Here is a 24,222-nt window from a genome sequence, read left to right on the forward strand (position 1 = left end):
TTTAATAAAAATTCTACAACGGAGGCCTCTACAGATGTCCGCCATGTTGGAAAATGGCCACCATCATTGGGAAGTGTCGGGGAGTTTGAGGACAGACTTGTTAAATGCTTCTGGCTCGTTCAAAAGAGGGTAAACCATGAAACAAACCAAGTTGGTGGAGATGCAGTGTAGACCAGACATGATTCTCTCTATATAACGGAGGATGAAGTCAGCTCTGTTCTTTTCATTTTTCTATCTGTGATGCAAAATGGTGCAAACCCCTGATAAAGCCTGTGGTCTCACGTGACACGACAGACGGAGCCGTTTCACCGCAAACAGTATCCGGATCTGTTCTTCTCTCACGGGACACATTTCCAGGAAGCTAACTTACCACTGGTGAAACTCCAGGGTACATGTTGTATAAATTGCAATTTCCTAGAATGTTCATATTAGATTATAAGATAATATTAAGGGCGAAGAATATTATATTGTATCTTTATCAAGGGTTACAAATAAAGTTCCCATGGAAAAGATTAAACAGCCGTGCTGTGTGCTTCTTGCAAACTGGACACGAATAAGAAAAAGAAGTGACTGCAGAAATGATTTTGCTGTGATAAGTTTATTCTTTCTGTAGTATACAGGGATGCAGGCAAATACTGTATTTTTTTTCACAATAGTAAAGCAAGTCAGTGGCTAAGCAACATGGAAGCTTCTGTCAGATGTGAGTTTCTTTTCTTCATTCGGGGAAATGATTGCTAAATGAACGCCATGAGATAAAACAACCACAAATGAAGGCTGGTGGAAACAGAAGACAGGAAGGAAAAGAATATCAGCTTTGTCATATATCCAAAAGGGGCGTCATAGCCTACAAGTAACCACTGAACCCATTTAGCAAGTGCAACACTTTATAAGTAACAGGAGAAAAACTAAACAATAATTGGTCTAAACGGAACAGAAAGTGAAATTCATGTTCACGGATGACATGATTGCTGATTGGCCAATCCACGTAAAGCAATAGTTTGACATTTTGGGAAGTGTGCTCATTAACTTTCTTGCTGAGGGTTAGAGGAGAAGGCTGATTCCACTCCACAGTGACAGAGTCCTTCCCTCAACCTTCAACAAGTGTTTACAACATACAGAACCGAACGCTCTGAGCTCATCTCATTAGTGTAACTCCTGTGTGTCTAGGCTGGCTCTGGTACTAGTTAATGCAGTGTTGATATGCAGTATTCACAGTAAAGATCTGAATATATTACATTTTCCTATTCACAAGTGCTTATAATGGACATTTCCACTTCATATGATTGCTTAAAGAAAAGTGATTTTAAGAGAGCATGGCTTTTACAAGTGGTTCCTTCACTCGATCACATTTTTAAGAGAACTGATTTTTCTAAGAAGTGTCCGTGGTCAGAATGGCAGCACTGGAGTTTGTCTGGTAAGTCAAAGAGCCCCAATCTGTTAGAAAGGAATGTCAGTATAAATACAGGATAAAATATAAATATATAAAAGACAAAATAAATAACTGTGATGGGCCTGGGAATAGAAAAGGGTGATTTTTTTAAGGACAAAAAAACTACTTAGTAAAACGAAAAGAGAGATGAAGATGTGTTTTTTATTAAATGTTTGTCTTGTAATTTTCAGCTACAAAAAAATAGACTTTTGTCGGAGCTCTCTCTTTTCTTTGTCCATCTACAGCTTTAATTGTAGTTAATTGTAAAGGGGAAGCTGGTGTAAAAAAATTCTTCATGAAAAGCTGCTGAATGTAAGGCACGGTTTGTCCTCCGCTACAATCGATAAGACCAAAGTTTTCTCAAAGACATCAGTTTCTCTCCATAATGTCTTTCTGTGGATAAATGCGCCAAATAGCGTCAAGACACTTGTATAAAAAAATCCTTCAAAAGAATGACAAGCATTTCTACACACATATTCTAAGCTCAAGCAAACTGTGACACGTGTATTTAGCGAGAGGTGCACAGTGAGATTTTTTTTTGTCATATTTACAACAAATGATGAACTGGTTATATAATACACTAGATTTGTGGTTTGTGTCGTCTCCCACACCACTGACAAAATATGCAGACGTCGACTTGTCTCTGTCAGTACAGATAGTTAAGATATTTACAAAATGGCCGTGCTAAGCATCCAATTCACCTTGTAAGTCCTTTGGTTGTTTTTTTTTTTTCCAGTAATACAAACATAGACTCAAAATATACAATGATTGTCAGAGTGTGTCTTCAAGTCTAGGTGGCGTAACACTGACATTGCATAACGTGTTGGTATAAAGCACTGTAGTCATGTACTTCATTATCTAGAACATCCTTCATGTGTCCACATACATATTTGGCAGCTTGTGCGCGTCGTTGTCCAAAATGGACAAAGATCATGTCAAAAAGCACCTAGTCTTTGGATTCTGGGTATTAGGACAACATGAGAACCTTAATTCAGTGAAGTGGAGAAGATAAGTCAAAATATAATTCTATAGTTCATCCTCTGACTTAGCCATCAATCTATGGATGTAGGCTAGTGGTCTACTTAATGTCATGTCCCGCCGTATTATAACAGGAGGAACCTCTGGCACTTGGACTGAAGCTGTTAAGGTATTCAAAAGTCAAAATTCAATAGTTCTTTGGTATGATCATAGCTGATAATGAGCGGTCCGTACAGCTACTTGCAAGCTGGTGTCTTGTGTTTGACGGCGTATGGCGAGCATGTTGCTCACCAGCACTTTGGCAGCAGTAACGCTCTCACCAGTGCTCCAGGTGAAGGTCCATGGCAGAGTTCAAGTTAATGTCTGTGACATCCAGGAACTCTGTGTTGAAGATGCTGGGTCCACTGGGTGGAGCAACACTAAAGGCCATGGCTGAGCTGGGTGGCGTCAGGTCCAGCCACTCCATTGTCTCCCACGGCGTCTCGCTGAAAGTCATGCTGACCATCCCCTGCACCTCTGGGACAGCGGACACCTTGGTGCTGATGGGCGACAGAGGGGTGTCCATCAGATCCCTGTTGGTCACAAGTTTGTCCTGTTGGGGATGATGAGGGTGGCGGTGGTGGTTGTGGGGGCTGCCGTACCCTTCGCCGTCTCTGTTCCCTTCATCTTCCTGCCCCACGTCCTCGGTTGCCATTTTAAGAAGGGCCACCTCTCCTCCCCGGCCTATTGGACTTCCCAGCAGAGTCTCCAGGTGGCTCTCAGTGATGTGATTGGCAGAGTGGTCGTAAGGGAGCTGGGCGGCAGACAGCTGTTCGTAGTGGCGGTGGAACCTCGGGATGAGGAGACCGGGACACCCTGGGGACACAGTAATGTGAGGCACAACTTTGGTTACAGAGGACCTCTCCCTCTCTTCTCTGGCGTTAGCTGGCATCTCTTGAAGAGAAAGAGGAGAGGAGGGAGGGTCACAGCAGGTACGGGGATCTGATACCACTGTGACTTCAAACCAAGGCACTTGGTGATCTACGTGTAGATTGGAGCATCTTTAAACCATCTACGCGTGCATGCAGTGCCAGCTACGCTAACACCATTTGCAAACTTTCACCTTACCTCCACTCTCTATGAGCACATCCAAAAGTTCGTCCATCTGCTGACTTCTGGTCAGTTGCTGGAACAATAATAAGAAAGTGATTCTTTTTATTCATTGAAGACTGTTTTAACAATTTAAATTGAAATGACATTACATCATGAAACATATGCAAGCTTTCAGCAGGTTACAAAGACTTGGAGAACAGAGTTTTGGTCACACAAACGTTTCTTGTAGACGAAGCAGTTCTTTGATTGAGATGGAACTTTTCTAACTTTTGGCCAAAGACAGACTACAGACTGTTCACTGATCGCTCTTAAAGCCTGGCTGTGAAGTTACGTGTGGACTACTGGAACCCTAACTGTCATTCCCTAACATGTCATGCTCTGTAAACAAAGCTGTTGTTCTCTACTTTTAAATAGAAAGGTTTGCCAACATTTTAAAATGAATTTGCAGTTAATTACAGTAATGTTAGCCATGGGAAGGGAAAAACATATGCCTTCAAAAAATGTTTGTACAACTCAAACGCCCATCTGCTTCAGAGGTGGTAAAGGGTGGAAAGTTAGTGCAGTGAACAAAGCGGATGGATGAATCAGAGAGGTGGAGTACAGGTGATGGACTGAAAGAGACAAAAAACAGGAGACAGGAGAAGAGCAACGCCGATAGGTAAAATAAAATAAATCTGGCCAGCCATTCTCCACTGAATTTTAGCATGATTTTGAGTTTACCTGCTTTACTGCATCCTCATAGCATGGGGGCTGTCTTAAGTCAGATGCATCTGAATCTGATCTACTGAAGGCAGGGGGAGAGACCTGGCACTTTTGGCCAACATGCCGAGGTGAGGGCAATACTGACATCTATATGAGAAATAAGTGAAAAGTGACATTAGCTCACCAATTAGAATGGACGAGCTTACCAAATGTGTATTGCAGACTTTTAAGAAGCGAATTTTTTTTATAATCAGGCCCCCGAGTTCCAATTATCTCATGACATTAACCATTTCACTTTGAGGAAAGGGTTGGCGTTGTGTTCTTGTAAAGGAAAAGTCACCAACATGTGAAAGAATATGTGATGAAAACAGATTAACTCTGTTTTAAAGAGCAGAGCTATGACGAGAGCGACAATGAACCTCATAACAACACACAATTATATAGAGTCAGAGACAGAACACAAATGAATAGAGAAGACAACAGTTACGTGAAGGTGAGGTGATTCAGATGAGGTACATGACACCCACATGACAGCACCGCAGTGCTCTTCATGTTGACATGATGATTACCTTTGGCTGAAAATTCTGGTTTTCAGCCTTGGCTGAGTTGCCGTGGCCACAATCGGTTGAGTTGGGAAAGACTCCCTGAAGGCCTCTTTGGTCAGAAGGGTAGGAGCAGTTCACAGCCTGGCCGCCATTTTTCTGCTGCATCTGTAATAAGCCAAGAGTCAATTGTCACAATGTATGTTAGAGACATTAGAGACATGAAGACAACATTCTGTGGTTACAATTATTTTTTAGAACTATAGAATAAAAGAGGGTTAATAACCAAAAGCCAATTCACGGTTCGAAATCAGAGCACTTTCAGCCATGCTAGTCATTTAGCATTCATTTAATTGAATATAGCATGCCAACATGTCAAAGTTATTTGGCAAACATTTGATAAACCATGCCTAACACTGTCAGTATTTATTATTATCGAGGCTGATGTTCAGCAGTTTTCAGATGATCAGGATCGTGGTGTTTTGTGTCGACCTGTGATAAGATAAATAAATATAAAAAAGAGCTACTTTGTGTCTGATACGGCATCGTGTCGTCTTTGTGACCCATTTGGGAAGTTGTAATCAATGATTTTGTCTCTTTACAGTTAATCCAAAAAGACCTGTCATTGGAGACGTAGGTTTAGTTGTGCCTGATAGCGTGACGGGGAGGCTGTGAGGGTCCTTAGAGGGCGAACCCTGTGGTTATTACTGATGTGTGTGTGGGCAGGTGGAGGGAGGTGGCAGTTTAAAAAGTTTTTTAACCATGGTGTTTTATCACTTGATATTATTATCTTAGATAAACTGTCTGATTCCACCAGAGAGCATTTAAGAAGTATATCATACCTGCTGCATGCTGCGTGCTCTGTTATTGCCCTGGGGGTGAGGGTGACCGCAGCCATCTCTTCCCAGTGTGGGTGACAGCAGGTAGGGGTTATTAGGAGACGAAGGCTGGGGGCTGCAAGAAGGCTTTCCAATGGGGGAGTCCTGTGGTGAGCACTGTGGACTGAGGAAGGCAGACATTGTGGAGGGGCTGCCAGAGGACGGGGTCGTGTCCATACATTGTGCTCCACCGGGGCCCCCCATATTGGGGAGGGAGGTGTTGCAGTGTCCCATATCCTCCATGCAGCTGCCAGGAGAGCTCTTCAGCTGTTTGGGAGAGGACAGAGGGCAGCTGGAGGACAAGGACATGGGCTCCTGCTTGATGGTCACCCCAAAGAAGTGCTGGCCCATCATGGCTGGAGTGTGCTGGTGGTGCATGGAGGGGTGGGATGGGGGCGGGATGGCGTCCTGTGTTGCTCCATAGCAGCGTTTCCTCTTGTGGAGCTGCATCTTCAGCTCTTCAACCTGACAAGCATGTAGAGAAATGTAAATATGTCATTCAATTAAGGCTTCTAAAGATGTTTGCAGCTTTATACGTCATCTTTTTTTCCTTTACACCGTGTCCTTATTTGCATATTACATTCAATGCTGGCTCGAACCTCCACACAGGGTCTTTGTCGACCGATACGCTGATGGTTACTCACCTGTCTCTGCTCCTGATGCAGCTTCCACGTCAGCTCTTCTATCACCTTCTGCTTTTCCACCAACATCTTGTCTTTTTCAGCTTCCACACCATCCATACATCCACCTTCCCCGGCCCTCTGTCCTCCCCCGCTCAGACTGCCTCCTCCCAGGCCGTCCTCCATGTTGAGTTGGGCCGGAGATGGCTGCAGGGCGAACTGTGTTGGCGAGGACATGGGGACGTCGCTGAAGCTGTCGGGGAGCGAGCCGCTGAGGGACAGCTCGGAGGAGGCCGGAGAGATGGGAGGGGTGGAGGAGGTGCTGGGGTAAGGGTAGTAGCCTCCCTGGGACAGGGCGCTGGAGGAGGATGGGGACTGGTAGGAGGACAGGGACCCTGTTGGTGTGACAGGGAAGGTCACTGTGGTGATGTCAGAGGAGCCAGAGGGCGAGGAGCCAGCGTTAGAGTCCTTGAAAGGTCGGAGTCGATCGATGAGGGCCGTCTTGGTGCCGGAGACGGGCATGCCGCGAATACGCAGGTGCTGCCTGAGCTCCGATACCTTTAATAGCAAAAATGACAGAGATGTCAAACTGGTAGTTATGTCTGCCCACCTGTTGTATCTCCTGTACAGTGTCGACTTCTCTTATCTCACTTTTACTTTGTGCAACCTACTTTTAGGTCATCCAGATTAGCTGGCAGGGGGCCAGGTTTGACCGGTGAGATGTTGCTTTGGTTGGGATATGTGTTCTTGACCGGGGAGGAGGAGTTACTGTTGGCCTGGCTGGATGGACCGCTGGAGCTACAAGCTGATAGCTGCTCATTGGCTCCTCTACAATGAGACAATTGAAGTGGCTTAATTAGTAAAAAATAGCAACAGTAAAAAAACATACATCAACTTGGTGCCTCCTCTAATGAGACACCCTTTACAGTTACATTATATGTTATAAATAATGTGTGAATGGTAAATGATTCTCTAATACTGCTTTATTCATAAGAACAAGTTCTGAGTTGCCTGATTGGGAGAAATCTCTCATCCGATGAGTCAAAAATCAAATAATTGAAATTAATTGAACTGATGTTTACAAAAGAAATATAAGGCTTTTTTACAGGTTCATGTATTCTATTTTTACTTTCTCATTATAATTTTCAACATTTCCCATATTCCACACTAAATTACAGCTTCCCCAGTGCTTATAATAATGTGAAGGTTGTGTGATTTCTATGCAGATTCATGGCGTTTATTCAGCGGGTGCACAAATATAATTATTTCCTTGAGATGTGTTAGTCACATTGAATCTATAACAGCGGATGTAAGATGTGTGTTCAGATTGTCCGACCCTGAGTTCGGACTTTCAGAGACGATAAGTATTATGATGCAAATTGCAGCAATTCAGGGTTTCTGAGTGCCTTGAAAATGCATTTTCACAGCAGGTATTTTGGCATTTGAATGTCTTTGCCCTGCATGATAACAACATTTCTATCCAGTATTTCTAGTCTGTGCCCAGCTTCCCAGCAGCAGCACTACAGACACTCCCCTGCTGCTCGCTTCTTTATGGCATACATTTCACAGGCACATTCTGTGGAAACACAAGTTTTAGGAGAAACATTGGTTTCACATCTCAGGAAGATGGGAAGCCTCTGTGAGATCATGTAAATACTTTCATAGGCTAAAACCAGTAGAACCCTCCCAGGTCAGTGCTGAAGCTGATCTGCATCAGGATCACAAATAGGTCTTTTAAGGTAGCCTTTTGTGCTAGTTACCTAGCCTTTGCTGCTAACTTACTAGGTTTTGCTGATTGCTTGTCAGAAAGGGACAAACTCATAACCCTTTATTAATGACTGACTTATACTGTCCGTTTCTAGCTATTCAATAAGCCATCAAGTCTACATGTATAAATAGTAGTAGAAAGTCATTAATAGAAAATAATGGATATAACTTTCTAACTACCTAAGCACTACCTAATACTGACAAATGTGATATTATTAAGTCATTTATTGACTATACATGAATCCATTTGTTCCAACTTACAGGCACTTTATAATAACAAACGAGACTCATTTATTGACTTTAAAGGAGCACTCTGTAGTTTTGGTGAAAAAATGTTAATGAGCAGAGAAAGATCTTCATTGGCTGATTTTTTTTTTCTTTTCTGTCTAAACAAACTAAATAATCAAACTCTCTTTGTTTCCATGACTGAATAAGCTGGATAAACAAACTGGCCTTATAGGACAACACAATTTATACTGTTTGACTTTGTGTATATGTGGCGGACCTTATTTTCCTCTGAGAACAGCTTGTTTATTCACTTATGGACAAAAGTTTGTATTATTACCTCATTAATATTGTAAATATTACATTTCAGAGAAATTTGAAGGGAAACTACACAGTGCTTCTTTAAGTGTATAATGTCATTCTTGACCTTGAGCAGTAGACTAAATATTTAATCATCATTTCTGTGACTTACTTCTGGGTCTGGGTCTGTGGGTGGGGCTGGTAGCTGAAGGCGGGTTGCCGCTGCTGAGCCTGGGCCTGGGCCTGTGTCTGTGGAGTGTGTGCGTGCAGCTGAGACTGCTGCGACTGTGGATGTGTGTGAGCGTGTTTCTGCTGGCTGAGGATCTGCAGCTGCAAGAAGAGCTGCTGCTGCTGGAGGAGTCGGGCGTAGGCCGAGTCCATGGGCGGAGGGGACTTCTCTGCCTTCTGGTCCGGAGGAATGTACTGGTGGTACTTGAGCTTCTTCACCTTTGGCTTCACATCTTTGGGCTTCTTGTGACGGTTCTTGTCTGACGTCTTGGACTGTTTAAAGTACGGAGGGTGAGAAAGACTTTACAAGGCATTTGCATAAAAAAAAAAAATGAATTGTAAGCCACATCAAGATGAAGATGGAGGTACATTCTTTAAATGTTGCTGACCTTGACAATAGCAGGAACAGGTATTGGGGGAGTCGCCTGGCTGTTGTTGGCACCAGACAGGCCTTCATCCTGGCTTTGATCAGGTGGATCTCGGACTGCACCTCCCTGTTCACAAATATCAACAACACACTGTATGTAGTCTTCTCTGGGTCCATCAGAGGTGCTCAGAAGGGCCGGCTTCTAAGACATACACTGAGTATCTTTGACTAGCGGAGTTCTGGGTGGGTGCAGCTGTTGCGTATGTTTCACTATATTCTTCAGATTAACTTTGAAAGCAAGATATAAGAGCCTTTAGCCATGCCTGTGGCTTCCTTGTGGCTCTACTTGGTCAATGCAATGCAGTCCTCACCTGCCTGCGACACTGAGTTCTCCTTCAGGATTCTCAAGTTAAACTGAGGAGACGTTGGGAGCTGAAGACAGTTCAGACAGTCGATTTGTAATCCAAATTTTCTAGTAACACCCTAACACGCACATGTATTGATGTTTTATTTGCAGAAGTATTCCAAAAAGCTCCAAACAGAAATGTTTAACTGACATGAGACGCTGCGAGTTGGTGATTCAGTTGGAACATTTCAAAGATGGAAGTCTAACAGATATAAACAATCCTGTTCTGGCACTAATTCAATCCAGTGACTGCTGCTGATGGCGACCGTTAGGAATGAGGTCATCGCGAGTGAAAGGTAAGCAGCGAGAACATACAGGCAGCTGCGGTGGCGTGCAGGAATGTGACACCTGCCTAGTTCAACTCAGTCCAACGGTCAGTGGAAAACAGAGGAGGCTGAGCACGATGGTGCTGCAGTTCACTCTGCCACCACAGGGGGGCAGAAGAAGCTAAGCAATGGCATCAAACTGTCATAGGAGCAGCGTGGTCAGAGTGGACGAGAGGCGGAGGAAAACAGGGAGAGGGAGGTGTTTTTACCTGGCGTGGGCTGGTGAGGGCAGGTGAGGAGGAGGAGGACGGCGCGCTGCCAACAGCCTCAGATGAAGGGCAGGCCGAGCCCTGCGACTCGTCACTGTGGTGCTGCTCTGGAGACAGACTCTCACTGCTGCTGTCCTCCTCGAACGCATACGAGTCCTCCTGCTTCGGGAACTTACCATGGTTTACTGGAAGAAGAACAGAAAGAGAGATGGGTGGGGGGGTTAGTATGCATCACCTTGACAGAACAGAAACAGAGAAGGTTTTCACATGATAAGTCCAGCTCGTTACAATTTAGGTCCTCTTTTCTGTTGATTATGATGACATGGTTCAGCAGGTCTGGGGACACAGCGACATTATGAAAAAGTCCAATGGAGTAGAAACACTGGCGGTCAGATGATCAGGCAGGTTCTAAAAAAGCCAATAGTTGGTCCATGATTATTTAAACCACTTTAAATGGAGGTTAAACTGAAAGTGAGCACATCTAGAGTGTCTCTAATCACCCACTCACTGCACAGGAAACCGAGCGCAGACAACTACATCAAGTACAATAGGTCTGTAAATGCTGACAGATTGGATATTAACTCCTCTGTCTAACTTTGTTTTCTATTCTAAATAAGTGAGTTTAAAAGCTGTGCTCCTCTGGCTGCTCATGTTTCCTGCCATGTCTCATTTCTTCTTAGTGATGTCACCCCCTTTCAACAGTTTACTGGGTGATTGTTTGAAAATCACCACAAACAGCTCGGTGAGGCAAATCTTATCAGCATTTTTGAAATATTACATTTCTGCAACGTATCATACATATCCTATCAACAAGCACAGATTCCATGTATATGGGCTGGCTTTCCTGTTGGGAGGAGGAGGGGATGGTGGTGACTGATAAGCCAGAAACCAAGGTTCAAGACCGTGTTTCAACAACTGTTGGTTTTCTTAACGAGCCGTGTTAGTGGTAACAAAAGGAGACCGTGTTTGTGACGACACGTCCAGTCGGGCTAAAGCTTTGTTCCTGACACATGCAGTTTCATCTGTGGTTTGCATCAACGTACACTGCCCACATTTATTTTAGCAATAGTGTTGCCAACATTGTAAAAGTCCCAAGTTCAAGGCTCGATTATGAGCCAGGTGAAGAAGCAGCTGCTTAATACAATCAGCATGACCAATTTGTTGGTACCTGCAACTTTGTTTGTTCATGCTTTGCACACGAACTAATCAGTTACAATAACTTGCACCCTGTACTATCTTACATACAAATTATTTGTTCTCTTCATGATGTTTTTTCAAAGCACACTGTAAAATCTATGTTTGATGCTTTCATATCTAATTAAAAACAACACATTCACTAATGTTCATCTCCATAAGGCAAATCAAGTACCAGCTGTCTACCCAGAGGTAACTGCTGTTGATAGCGTAGCATCATGTGGAGGTGCCCTACCTGATAACATATTCTAACATCAGTTTTGTCTCATCACATGACAGAATTCTCTGTTTTACGTTTTTTCTCTTGTCACTGGTAAGATGAGATTGTCGAGAAATGTGATGTCACATATTTCTGTGCATCAGAATTTAGCGACATTTTAATGAAATGTGTCGACAGATGTGGATGCTTAAGTTTCTAGATCACTGTCAATCAAATCACAACAGGTTAATCCATGAAGCCGTAACAAACAGAAATAGTCCTTTGACTTTTGACACGAGAGAGAGACAGAGGACATCGTGTTGTTTACGAGCAGACTGTGCACACATTGCAAACCACTGCACGTTGTACACAACGCATGTCCCCTGCGTGACCAGAGGTGCTCACACACTGCCTGTCTGTCACTGACACCTAGTACCACACTCAGCCTGGAGGTGTTACGCCGTGTGGGTGAGAGACCGACACTGCCACTTTACATCCACCGCGCTTCTGATTGGCCGGGCTGATAGCTAGCACAGCTTTAATTGGAGGAGCTAAGAGTGGCTATCTAACAGAGCTGAAGGGCAGTGTGTGTGTGTGTGTGTGTGTGTGTGTGTGTGTGTGTGTGTGTGTGTGGAGGTATAAGATTCTCTTTTTGTATCCAAACATGTGACAGGCAGGAACAGACCCTGGTTTCAATCACAGCACCAGGCTCATTCTGTGCAACTCAGTGACCTCGCAATACACACAAACACACACACTCACAGAGCTTAACACACAGCTTACTGCACAGCATTGTCCTAAATGCCATTTCCTCCCACCTGTTCATGTTTAACTCCTTCACTCACTCTCTCTCTCACACACACACACACATACACACACACGCTCTGAATGGGTCATGTGTGAACGTGCTCGTCTCTCTGCTACATACAGTCCGGTACATGCTGTTTCCATGAGTCTTTAAGTCAATTTGATGTCACCGGGAGATTGAGATGGCAGAATTGCAGGAAATATGCGAGCCGTGTACACTTCCGCTTTCCAAGTGGCTGTCTACGGCGGGTCACATAGTTTCCAACAGTACCAGACAGAGGTTGAAGCAATCGTTGGGAGTGTTGTGTCGGGGATATAGAGCTTTAAGGTGAGGGGTTAATGCTGCAGGCGAGGGGGACGCAACAGCCTGCTCCTGTCACAGAGCTGTGTATAGGTGGCTACACAGGCCTGTTAAAGCGACGACAAAGCCGGGAGGAGGAGGTGTAGGTACAAACATACACACAGGTACGCCCACACAGACACACCAGGATGCACTCAAACTCAAATACACACCGCCACTTCTGAAGAAAAAAGGGTGGAACCAAATACAGCTGCTGTTCATCTCAATAAACGGCGCTCCCCTCCTCCTGCAGAGGTAGTGTAAACCAGCTGACGGCAGCCCGCCGTCTCCTTTACGCAACATGTTTACTGGAAGCTCAAGGGGGCAAACATAAAACCGCTAAAACACATGAGTCTCAAAAACACTAGTTGTGCTGCCAAGAATGATATAGAGAGAGGGAGTAACATGTTGAGCACTAGAAGACAAACAGTGTGAGGACAGAACGCATGTTGTGTATTCCCTCAAATCAAACACTGGATGAGGTGGAGGTCTTGAGAGGACTACTCAGGACTCACAATATACATTTGTAAATAGAGTCGCAAAAGCACCTCTTCTCCATGAAAAACTGCCTTTTTTCCAGCACCACAACAACAACAACAATTTTTTGGATCCGCACGGGGTCTAAGGGATTTTCTGAAATAAGCACGGTGTTCGAGAAAAATGTAAATAACATTCTCTGAGCAAGAGTTACAAATAAATAGTTTTTCCTTCCAAGAGATGTGGCTCACATTAAGAGGGAACAACAGGAAACAGGTACTGAGAGAGTCCAGGAGAACGTGAGAGTGGGGAGGCTGACAATTGTGGATTACAGATCTTCTGAAATTTCACATGTAATTTCCTAATATGTTATAGAATAATTATAAGCCAATTAAAAGAGCCAATGTTGCGCTGTTGTGAAAAAACCATGCTTGGCTGGTTGCTTACCTTTCTATTCAGTGGCAATGCAGTTATCAATGTTGGTTTCCATGAATAAATGATGAAAAGTGACGTTGCTATGAATGCTTTGCCACAACAAGCCGGTATCTCTGTGGTACCTTTTCTGACACCTCCTGCTTAAAACTCCAAAAGTCAGAAGGCTCCTCCAGCACTCAAATTGATTTTATTTATGTATTTATTTTAATTTGGGGAGCATCTCCACATTGGTTATGCTCCGTTTAACTTGAGTCTACATAAATAAACCTTGCTTTACTAAGAAAAGATTCATTTTATCTTGGTGCACCAGAGATCTGCTTAATTTTAAATCTGGATTCAAGAGCTAATCTTAGATTAAATGAATCCTTGTTGGTGCAACCCAGCCTGTGTATATAATTTATAAAGGGTGCCTGAGAATACAGTGGTACCACTGTTTCTATTTGGCCATGGGCTGAATCAACTTAAAAGGTTACATTTTAATTTTCTAACTTTGTACTTTACTCTCGTGAAGCTAAATATGTTAAAAATCCAAATTGTCATTTCGTATTGTAACCTGTGTGGAGTTTGACAATATTAACAGTTATTTTTTTAAGTAAGAAAGAACATTGCAGGTTTTGGGGTAACAGCTTTAGAATTACTGTATCTTGAGTCATTCGCAGGATAAATGTGATGTCAGCGGGCTGCTGGTCCAAACCTTTTTGTGGTGGAGGAACAGAATGTTGATAAAAAGATCTACAGTAAACGTTCTTCTTGCTTGTTTGACAAAATGATGTGACTGTGTTGAAGTCCAGCAGTGCAGTCACTAAAGTACATGCTTGTTAGAGTAGATTACAATCTCTAACAGTGCTTTGTACTGCTGAGTGTATGACTTGAACAATGGTTTGTTAATACACACACAGTCAGGAGGGAAGCGTGCTCTCCTTTCCATTAAAACAAACTGATGCCACCACCAAACACACACACACACACGTGGAGTCAAGCAGCGCTGAGATGCAGCAGGTGTTAAAGGTGAGTTACACTACACGACGGCATCTCTCTGCTGATACCTGTCATTGTGACGCCAGAGTCTAGGGGAATGATATTCTTTTGGACCAGCTCCAGGGGCCCCGGCCTGAGAGCCAGCATCTCATTCAGGTCCTCGGCGAGCCGCGCTCGCTTAAGCCTCATCTGGGCCTCCAGAGAGGAGCTGTCTGAGGCCGGGTCTGCACAACACACAGCAGCACCACACCATCAACAACACTGGACACAGCAGGGAAACACTGCGCACACAGGTCTGTACATACTGCAGTACTGGATAGTGACTCCCTGCATTTACTCAACATTGTATTCGAGTACAGAACATGGCAATAGACACATCTTTTCCTTTATCTTATGCAGTTTATGTTCATATTGCACAGGGGACAGTTATAGAATAATGACACCATCTGCTCCCTTTAAACTCTGCTTTCACTTTTCTTCTAACAGCCACCAAATCTCCCCAGAAACTGGTGACAAGCCCGCCTGGCACCATTCCGCCTCCATTAAAGATGAGATGAGCGAATAAACTCACATTCTGCCCTGTGTTGATGGTAATTACTGGTGACTGATGGTAAATACTCGGGGGAGGAAACTGTCTGTTTACACTTTACTATACAGTGTATGATAAACATTAAATGTGATTTGACCACACAAAATATTAGAGATTGGTCTAAATCTAACCATAAAATTATTTCCACGTCAGCCGGATAGAACAACACAACGCTGCCTCCACATTTACGTAGCAGTGACAATATACATTGCATGCCATTCTGTGGCTACTTAACCTCTATGCTAAGCATCATGTATTATGTCACAATGAATAAAAAAAAAAACTATGAAACTTGGGTGTTGACCCAGAAAAAGCCCTCAATAACTTCTGCTGTCAATCCAGATAAAGATTACATTTTTTTCCCCATTTCTTCATTATCATATTATTAATCCATTAAAATACATTGCAATGTGTTTTTTGATCACCAGAGCAATATTTTTACATTTGGGCTCCCATTTTGTATAATGCACAATCACAGGGGATTCAATTTCACATCCAGCTTTTAGCTTCACGATGTTCTCCTGATTGACAGTCAACGCACCAACAGACAATACATCAAAACACCACAGAGGCCAGATCTGTAGACGTGAGCAATGCCGGATTTAAATAAACTGGCACATGTTTGATGAGGAGGAAACGTGCCCAACATGTTTCAGGCCTCAAGACTACACAATATGTTTGTGGTGCACAACCCTGAATGCAAATAGAACTCCACACGGCACCTTTCAGCAGCTGGATTCAGCTGTCATTTACCCAACAAACACACATGACTCCCCTCACAGCCTTCAATAAACAATATTTCTGTTTTGGATCTGCTATAATATCTGTTCAGCTGCTCCACTCCGGCTTCAGCCAGACACCTTGAGTACTAGAAAAATAAATGGAGAGGCTGTAATTAAAGGGGCTGCTGCAGGTGAGATTTTCAACCTTCCACAATCTCTCTCCGTTAAATCCAGTATAAATAATCAGGGCCGGAGCTAACCTGGCTTGGCCTACAATCTATCCGCCGCAGTCACAGGACTGATTACCCCGCAGCGAGGGGAGAACATCACATCAGTTCGATTATCTGAGAGCAAGAAAGAGCAACAGCACTTATTTGGTCAAATATAATTTTAGTGGGATATCTCTGCAGGCTGAAGTAGGACCGAGTGCCAAAATAAAAGGAATGATATTGATCTTTGTGCTGGACTACTGAGGTAGAGTATTACTCTCTGGTGAAAAATGGACCTGTAATGTAATACTTCATGAGAAACTTTCAAAAATAATTCAAACTTCCAAATTAATTTAAGATTAATGTGCAATATTAAGAATTTTTTAATCTCCAGAAACCGCAAATATTTGGCTTAATCTCTCATTCAAATTAGACTAGTCAAATTAGACTAGAGTTGACAGATGAGATAAATGAGGATCGTATAGGAGCATAGTGTGTGTGTGTGTGTGTATATATATATATATATATATATATATATATATATATATATATATATGTGTATATATATATATATAGACATATATATGAATAAAGACATGAAGAAAGCCAGACAAAGGAAAGTAAATATTAAAATGTTGTAGGAAGGCAGAGAAAAAAACAAGGAAAGAAAGAGCATTTGATATGAAGGAGACATAAAGGGTTGTGACACGGCAGTGAAGTAGTGAAGGGCACACAGATGGAGGGCAGTGGGTGAAGCACATGGTCCAGTATGGCAGCAGTGCCCTTCCTTCCTCAGAGGGGAAGCTGGGAGGGATCAGCTGCTGGCTACGTTGGCAAGCCGTCGTCGTCCACCAGCAGGGTGACATCATCATCTGTTTTAAACTCAGCCTTCCCACAGAGAGTGTCCCACCTCACCTGTCACCCACTGGTCTGATTTAAAACCTGATTTGACATCACAGGGACACGTTAAGCTTTAAGTGTGTTTAAACTGTGGAACCAAAGTGCCTAAAAAACCGTGTTCACCCGTGGCTCCACAGGCCCGCATGGGCATAATGTAACATGATCCGGTGAGTCTAAAGCTAGCTTACAGACTTTCAAACACTCTACAGCAGTATTAAAACACACGACGCACTTTAAACCTATTGCAATACATATACCTGCTGACTGTATCAGTCAAATGTAAACACTGCACTAAGAGGTAAGACGTATGGCGCTTTCAGCAGGAATGATTCCTTTTGTTTCCATCCACCGAGGATTAAAGCACAGCTGCTGAGAGAATGACAATGAAGTGTTTTTATGCACGAATGCATGCAGAAAAAAGCACAGTAAACCTGCAGCTACGACCCTATTATCTTTATGAGGAAATATTAGAGTGTATGTGTGTGTGTCTTCAGACCTGTGGCCAGCAGGCAGACAGTGTGCTCCTATGCAGGCCACACGCCAGTCAGGCCTGAGAGGCTGGGGTGGATTCTTGAATAGCCTAATAAACACCAGATGTTCCCTGGGTAATATATACACAGACCCTGTGCCGTGTCCATCTCCCCAGCAGGAATAACACAGCCAGGCAGAGCCAGCCAGCTTCTGAGGATCACATCTACAGCCGCACAGAGGAGAAGGATGCTGTGACGCCTTCAAAAATGTCTTCTTTTTTTTTTTTGACATAAAGAGCTGGGAGGGAAAATTACACTAATCCTTGAGAGAGTTTTTAGAAATCTAGTGTGTGGGTGTGAGAAAGTGTGTACTAACAAATGCAAGTCTTTGAAATCCTCTTCCATCTGCGCCACCGCCTGCAATCAGGAGATAAACAGCCAATTGAAACTTCTTTTTTAAAAAAGCGCTTGCAGCCCTGCTGGCCAGTTGCGGTTCTCCTTGCTGCCTTATCTGTGAAAGACTCCTAGAAACTGATAGGGCCTCGCCGGGCCTCTGGATTCCGTTCCCCCGCACACTTACCAGCAGTTTATCTGGAGGCTGGAGCCTCTGTGAAATGGCAAACGGTGCCAGAGATATCATTCAACAAATCCCTGGCCTGCAGTCCCAGTCCCCTTGTTGTTCCTGCTGGCGAGTCACCGAATAAAAAAACATAACACTACACTGCACGCTGGCATCACTCACCGCTCCCAGGTCTGCAGGACGACAGTGCTGCAGTATAAGGAACTGATAAGATCTTAGTTTATAAGTGGCTGTCTGCTGTGTAATGTCTCATGATAAACAAACATTTGGTTTCTTATGAATATTTAATATTTAGATTTCCACAAGGGCTCTGAATGCCAGTAAAAATATTTATGTGTGACATTTGTGGCATGTCATGTGTTGGCAAGGTAACTCCAAACATCACAGCGCTGCCACGACCTAAAGAACGCGCCGGGCCGTTAATCGCAGCAGTAAGGATTTAAGAGTACGCTGACTACACGCAGGTCTGCTTGTTCCCGTCACGTCGTCTGATGTGACATTAAGAACAAAGCCTCTGTCTTATAAATGGCGGCTCGCGCTCCATGTTGTTGTGTTCGGGCGTGCCTCGGCTTTTGATGTGGCGCTGTGCAGGCGCTGTGCTGTAAACAGGTACCGTCTCTGTAAATCTGGCCGAGCGGTCGCCGATTCTTCTGAAGCAGAGAGCCTCTTCCAGCATGAGAGCATTCCACTGCGGTCACTCACCGACCTGTCTCCCCTACTCGCTGGCTGGAAGCGCTATCTGCCTGTCTCCCTGCCTGTCGGTGCATATATCCACCTGCTTCCTCTACATCCACCTTTGTATCTGACACCACCTGTGGATTTATCCGTCTCTGGTGTCTGAATCTGCTCGTCTGTCTTCTTAACTGTTTTCTTTTCTTCCTACCTGTTTCTCTGTCTGCCTTTAATGCTTTAATCTGCGGCGTCTTTCGTGTTTTGTTCAAAGTTTCTCCGACACATTTCCACTCAGGTTGCACCATTTGAGGGAAGTGCATCAGAAAAACTACAAACTAGCAAGAATGTGCGTGCTTCACTTAGATTCCAAAAAAATAACTACAGCGGCTGATTTCACTGATTAGTTTCTGGTTGAGGTTCACGACTGTTGAGCTAAGCTACTCCTGTCTTCTGTCTCTCTCTCTTCCTCTTGTGTTCTTTTACAAGCAGCTGGCATCTGGTTTTATTGTTGCAGCTCAAAACAGCAACAGATAATCACAAATCAGTCATATCTTTTTCTTCAGGCAACATGTCAGAATCAATGATCTGATTCATGTTAAACTTGAATGATATGCTTTCCAAGATATTCAAAATAACGCTGATTGAGCCAAGTGGACCCACAATTAGAGGGCAACTTTGCAAAGGCAATAACAGCTCATATTTCATTCTTTATTCGTTTACTTGATTACTAATAGCATCATTTGTGTATGTAAAGCTGCACTCGCCATCACTTTTATATTATCAATGGAACAGAGGAGGATAGACGTCTTCTCCGTTCGACATTCAGCTCATTCTGGTGTTTGTTACGGTTTGTAACTTGCCCGTTGTGGTTTACTCTCCTGATGTAAGGATTGTGTACCGGACACAGCAGGCAGCTGTTCTTAGTGAAAACAAACCTGCTGTACGCCATCTGCTCAGCGCCGAACACTAAATACAGAAAGTTAGCGACTAGCTGGTGAACTTATCGCTGCATGTAGCTGAATCAGGGCCAGCATTTTTATCAGCAGGTGGTGGAAACCAAACACAGAGCTAAAAGAGAGGAAACATATTAGACTTGCAAGGCGGCCAGAAACACAACTCCAAATGAAAGGTAATGTGGCTCTGTGGCTGCTGAGTGTGTAAATATGCATCTGCCTGCTAACATGTTAGCTTTCTCAATTTTAGTGACAAAATGTCAGTTTTGTTGAAAAGTTTGTAGAAAGTCAAGACTGAGTTCATGCCCGGTTTAGGAGTCATGGTTTGGTAAACTGGGTGATGTGGCCAGCGCCCACACATTGTCTGTAACACATCCCCGACACTTTCTCTGTGTGACAGACTTGCACACAAATCAGCTTTTTGTGTCAACATCACAGATGCTAACAGCATACAGCTAAATGTTTTTTGTGTGGAACTTGTGCTCGCAGACTTGAATCTAGAAACAGTGTAGTTCCCTCATGGCTGTGAGCAACGGACTGAGACCTCTAACGTGACCGGTACAGTCCTCCTCTCACCTAGTGTCTGGTATCTGTTTGTGAAAGCAGTTCTGGTTTTGTTTGCCCTGGTTCTGAGATATCCTCCTCTGACACTTCTACCTCCACTATTACAATAAGAACGAGGTGAATGGGATTTTTGCTGCGGCGTTCAGAGCACTGAAAAATGACTTTTTAAAAAATGTACACCAACATCTTGAAACAATGTCCCCACACACTGGATAATCAACAAAATAAATTGTTAACAGGTTCTGTAGGGGCTGCTTCTTCGGACAATAGCAGCTCCAGTAAAAAAAAAGTGTTCACAGCACGCTCTGTGGATTATCCAGAGAACAGCGACACTGTTTCGTAAAGGTTCCGAATCCCAAAACTTGGACGATTAAAACCAAAAAACTCCGCATGACCTGATACTACAACAGGTAGGTGAATGGTTTTTATGTCAGCTGGGGTTTATTTGTCCCTTTCTTATTTATATCTTCCTGCTATCTGTCCCAGGGCTTAATCTGTTCCCCTGTTTGTTCTCCGGGCGTCTCACCCTCCCTGAGTGTGAGAGTGTGAGTGTGTGCCTGCATGTGTGGCAGCTCAGTGTTGGAAGGTGTTACTCACGAGGCATGATGCCTTGGTCTGCCAGCTGCTCTCGTGTCCTCCTCTGCTGAAGTCTTAACTGTAGGACTGAAGGTGGAGGGAGGAGGAGGAGGAGGAGGAGGAGGGTCAGACGGATGGAGGGGAAGAGCAAAAAGGAGGGGAAAGGTGAGAAAGAGATGTGAAAGACAGGTAAGGGACGGACAAAAAGCGTGAAGAGACTGAGAATTCAGCCCAATTAAAATGCTGTTTCATAATTCTAGCTTCTAACACAAGACACTGATGTCTATTTCGAGTGATTCAACAGATGCTCATGCACATGTATGTACAGTATGCATATGCGCACAGAAAACACAGACAAAAAAACAACGCTGCTTGCTCACAAATATTTCTGCAAGCAGGATGTAGGGAATGATAAACACAGCTCCTGCCTTTTAAACAGATCCGCTCGGCAGTGTGTGGTCCGCAGCGTGTGCGCACGTTTCTGTGTGTGTATGAGTGTGGAAGCGGTGTAGGTGGGAGTGCGGGGTCATAAACATCGAGCCTCCCCCGTGTCTGTTGGTCGGCTTGTGTCTGTGGCTCTTTCGGCTTTCTTTTTCTTCCTTGGTCTGTGTGTGTTTTTCCCCCTCGCTTGTTATCTGACCGGCTCTTGGTGAGACCCTGGATCTGACACACCAGGATGACATGTTCAGCCTTTTCAGCAAGGCCCTAGTCACGTTCTGCTTGCCCTCCGTGCTTGTCAGTCGTCTTCATCAGGTGCCTACATTCATGCAAATTTGGCTACATTGAAGCATTTAATGAATTTCCTCAAACTCTTCAGCTCTGACGTAATGGCGCGCACCTCCATTATGTAACACCAGGCCCTTCCCTTCATCTGACATCTGCTTTGGTTTACAGTGAGGGGGGTCGTGACCCGCTGGTCGCGACATCACAGAGAGCAAAACGCAGGCATTAGTTGCTGGCTGAGGGCTGGCCAAAACATGTAACCGATACAGACTCGGACATGGACCGTCCCCTGCAATAACCAGCGCCCCACCATGTATACAGACACACATACAGGGTGGGATTAGTCCCTTCTGTCAAAGAAAAAAACAAGGTGGCAAACAGACAGTAGCTGTCAATTTTAGCTATATTTTCTTTGATTTGAACTCCTCACTGCTCTTTATTGTGTCAAAACTGACAATAATTCTCTGTGAAACAACACAGCAGCTGCCGTATGACCTGCTCTTTCTTGCTCAATTTGATTTTTACAACTTTTAACATTTGGGTCTTGGTTCATTCCTACAAGACCAGAGAGGCTAACCCCTAACCCTGCGCCTGCTTCTTCTTCTTCTGAGTAACACGCTTACATTATGGCAAGGCGGTTGCATTTCAAGTCAGCTAACAGCCTTACTTTTATACAGCTATTGTCTCATCTGTAATGGAAAAAGCAAGGTGACAATGAAATGTAACTGTTAGTGTTAGTTAATTCTGCGGACCGTCTTTGATTCCGACTCAAAGAACGGCTCCTCACTGCTCTGTGTTCTGTTTACTGAACAGGTTATCAATAAATCTTCTTCTGCCGAGCCAAATCCTAACGCTGTAGAACTTGCGGTGCTTCTAACAAGCAAATGTGTCAACCTCACTTCACAGCAAGGCTGCTGACAACGGCCTTTTTTTCCCTCATTTTAATACACACATGCAGGTTTTTGTCTCTGTTGGTTTGGGGAAAAACAAGGTGACAAATCAAATGCGAGTGTCAGCTAACTCTCTAGCTTCTTCGACTTTGACTCGAGCGACGTCTCGTAGCTGTTCCGTCTGCCGAAAGGTTATCAAGAATTCTGTCTGAAAAAGCACAGCGGCGCGCTGTGTACCGTGCTCGTACTCTGAAACAGCCTGCCTCAGACCGTACGGTTGTCTGTCCTCATTGCAAACAGCACATGTCACAGACAGAGGACCCGAGCCAGGCTGTGTAATCACAGATCGCTGAACCATACGATACTCTGCCTCTCTCACTGTTGACTTTGAAACTGAAGCCATTTGTTTTAACTTGGAGTTTCTTGACAACAGAGGACATACAAATCCACAGCCACATTTACAAGATTTCAGATTTATAGTGTAAATAAATTACCATTTGGCGTGGTTTGTGCTGGTGAAGTGGTGATAATTACACAAGCCAGTGTAGTGATATCGAGATTTATTGTCCTCCTGTGTCTCACACATTCACACTAATAACAACGCCACACTTTTACACTTAAACTCCAACATCTCAGCCAAAGGGACCGGTTGCATTTGTTACATGAATTCCCCTGAACTTTCCCTCAGCACATGGAGGAATGTGTTCGCGACAGATGTATGAGCGCGACTGTATAACTTCTAATAAACAGGTATCCCTAAATGAAGTATTAGGTTTATTTTACACTAATACCTCTGCATAAAGTGAAAATCCACCTTAAAACCAAACTCACATATTATATTCCAGTGGTCTTGGACAGTTCGAGGCAGATTTGTGAATGTCAGCCAGAGGCAGATGCAGTAGAGCCAGTGCTCCACCATTAACATACAGTTTCTGGAGCAGCTCCATTGACAGTGACTTATGGTCAACACTGGAATAGTAGGCTCATGTAGAAAATAACTTGAGCACACGAGCCAACCCATTCCACAGGTAAGTGCTTTTTTATCTGTTGCCAGAGTGTCATTCATTGTCAGTGGAGTGTGTTTAGGTTTTGTCTCTCATACTATTACTTATTTTCACTTTTGTCAGAAATATTATCAGGTCGAATTTGCCAGGAACAGTGGAGTCAATCAAAAGTTCCACTAATATGATAAGCACAAAATGAAGGCCTGACAGAGGGGGCTGCAGCTTTGTCGAAGAATACGAAAGAAAACGTGGTTATTTTAATGAATTTAAACACGTCGAGGCAGCTCAGGCCTGAGCTACGTTGTGAGTTGATGTTGTTCTGTTCCTCACTTGAGTGACAAGCTAACGTTATGTTAACGCCGTTGCATTTTAGGTTGACGCTTAATTTGATCCGTCCTCTTTTTTACGGTAGGCCAAAGGAAAAAAATAGCTTGGTTTACTGACGGGCCTTCCCCTGATCGTCAGTCAGGGGAAGGCCCGCTTGGGAGTACAAGGCTTGTTGTGTGAATTCACAGACCATTACAGATTGAGCACTACATTTTTTTTTTTTTCCACATTGTGTTCGGAGTGAGACTAAACAGTGACAGCAAAACTGACAATATGTATGGAAAATAACATGGAGAGTGTACTAACCACTGTAGAAAAGAAGATTTTGGATGAATCACTGGTATCAAAATAAACAAAATATTTTTTATATTTTCGATTACGTGGCCTTCTCAGGTGAAAACATTCAGCATCGTTACGTCCAAACAAAAAAAATCAGACTCGGGTATGGAAGCTGATGAGAAACAGGTGTTTTGTGACGGCGGCGGCTGTGTGTGGTGCTGGTTTAACATATGGTCGACACCTTGATGTATTGATTTAACTTATA

At 43.8% G+C, this 24,222-nt stretch overlaps 1 protein-coding gene across 7 annotated transcripts in view; it reads right to left on the minus strand.

Annotated features, from left to right (window-relative positions):
- Positions 1–579: 579 nt before the first annotated feature.
- The window catches only part of myocd (myocardin), a 104,243-nt gene continuing 80,600 nt past the window's right edge, over positions 580–24,222 (minus strand). For 2 of the 7 annotated variants that reach the window (XM_030399390.1, XM_030399392.1), the window contains 12 exons: positions 20,756–20,821; positions 14,568–14,723; positions 10,070–10,254; positions 9,151–9,255; positions 8,706–9,034; positions 6,913–7,069; positions 6,266–6,799; positions 5,586–6,086; positions 4,771–4,911; positions 4,220–4,348; positions 3,515–3,572; positions 580–3,340 (listed from right to left, as the gene is read on the minus strand). In XM_030399390.1, coding sequence (XP_030255250.1) covers positions 2,724–3,340; positions 3,515–3,572; positions 4,220–4,348; positions 4,771–4,911; positions 5,586–6,086; positions 6,266–6,799; positions 6,913–7,069; positions 8,706–9,034; positions 9,151–9,255; positions 10,070–10,254; positions 14,568–14,723; positions 20,756–20,821 — 2,978 coding nt within the window. In that variant the 3' untranslated portion in view covers positions 580–2,723. The remainder of the gene's footprint in view (positions 3,341–3,514; positions 3,573–4,219; positions 4,349–4,770; positions 4,912–5,585; positions 6,087–6,265; positions 6,800–6,912; positions 7,070–8,705; positions 9,035–9,150; positions 9,256–10,069; positions 10,255–14,567; positions 14,724–20,755; positions 20,822–24,222) is intronic. The other 5 variants (XM_030399394.1, XM_030399396.1, XM_030399391.1 and 2 more) reach the window with 4 other exon arrangements.

The sequence above is a fragment of the Sparus aurata genome, chromosome 20 (assembly GCF_900880675.1).
Source record: "Sparus aurata chromosome 20, fSpaAur1.1, whole genome shotgun sequence".
In the NCBI taxonomy this organism is placed as follows: Eukaryota; Metazoa; Chordata; class Actinopteri; order Spariformes; family Sparidae; genus Sparus; species Sparus aurata.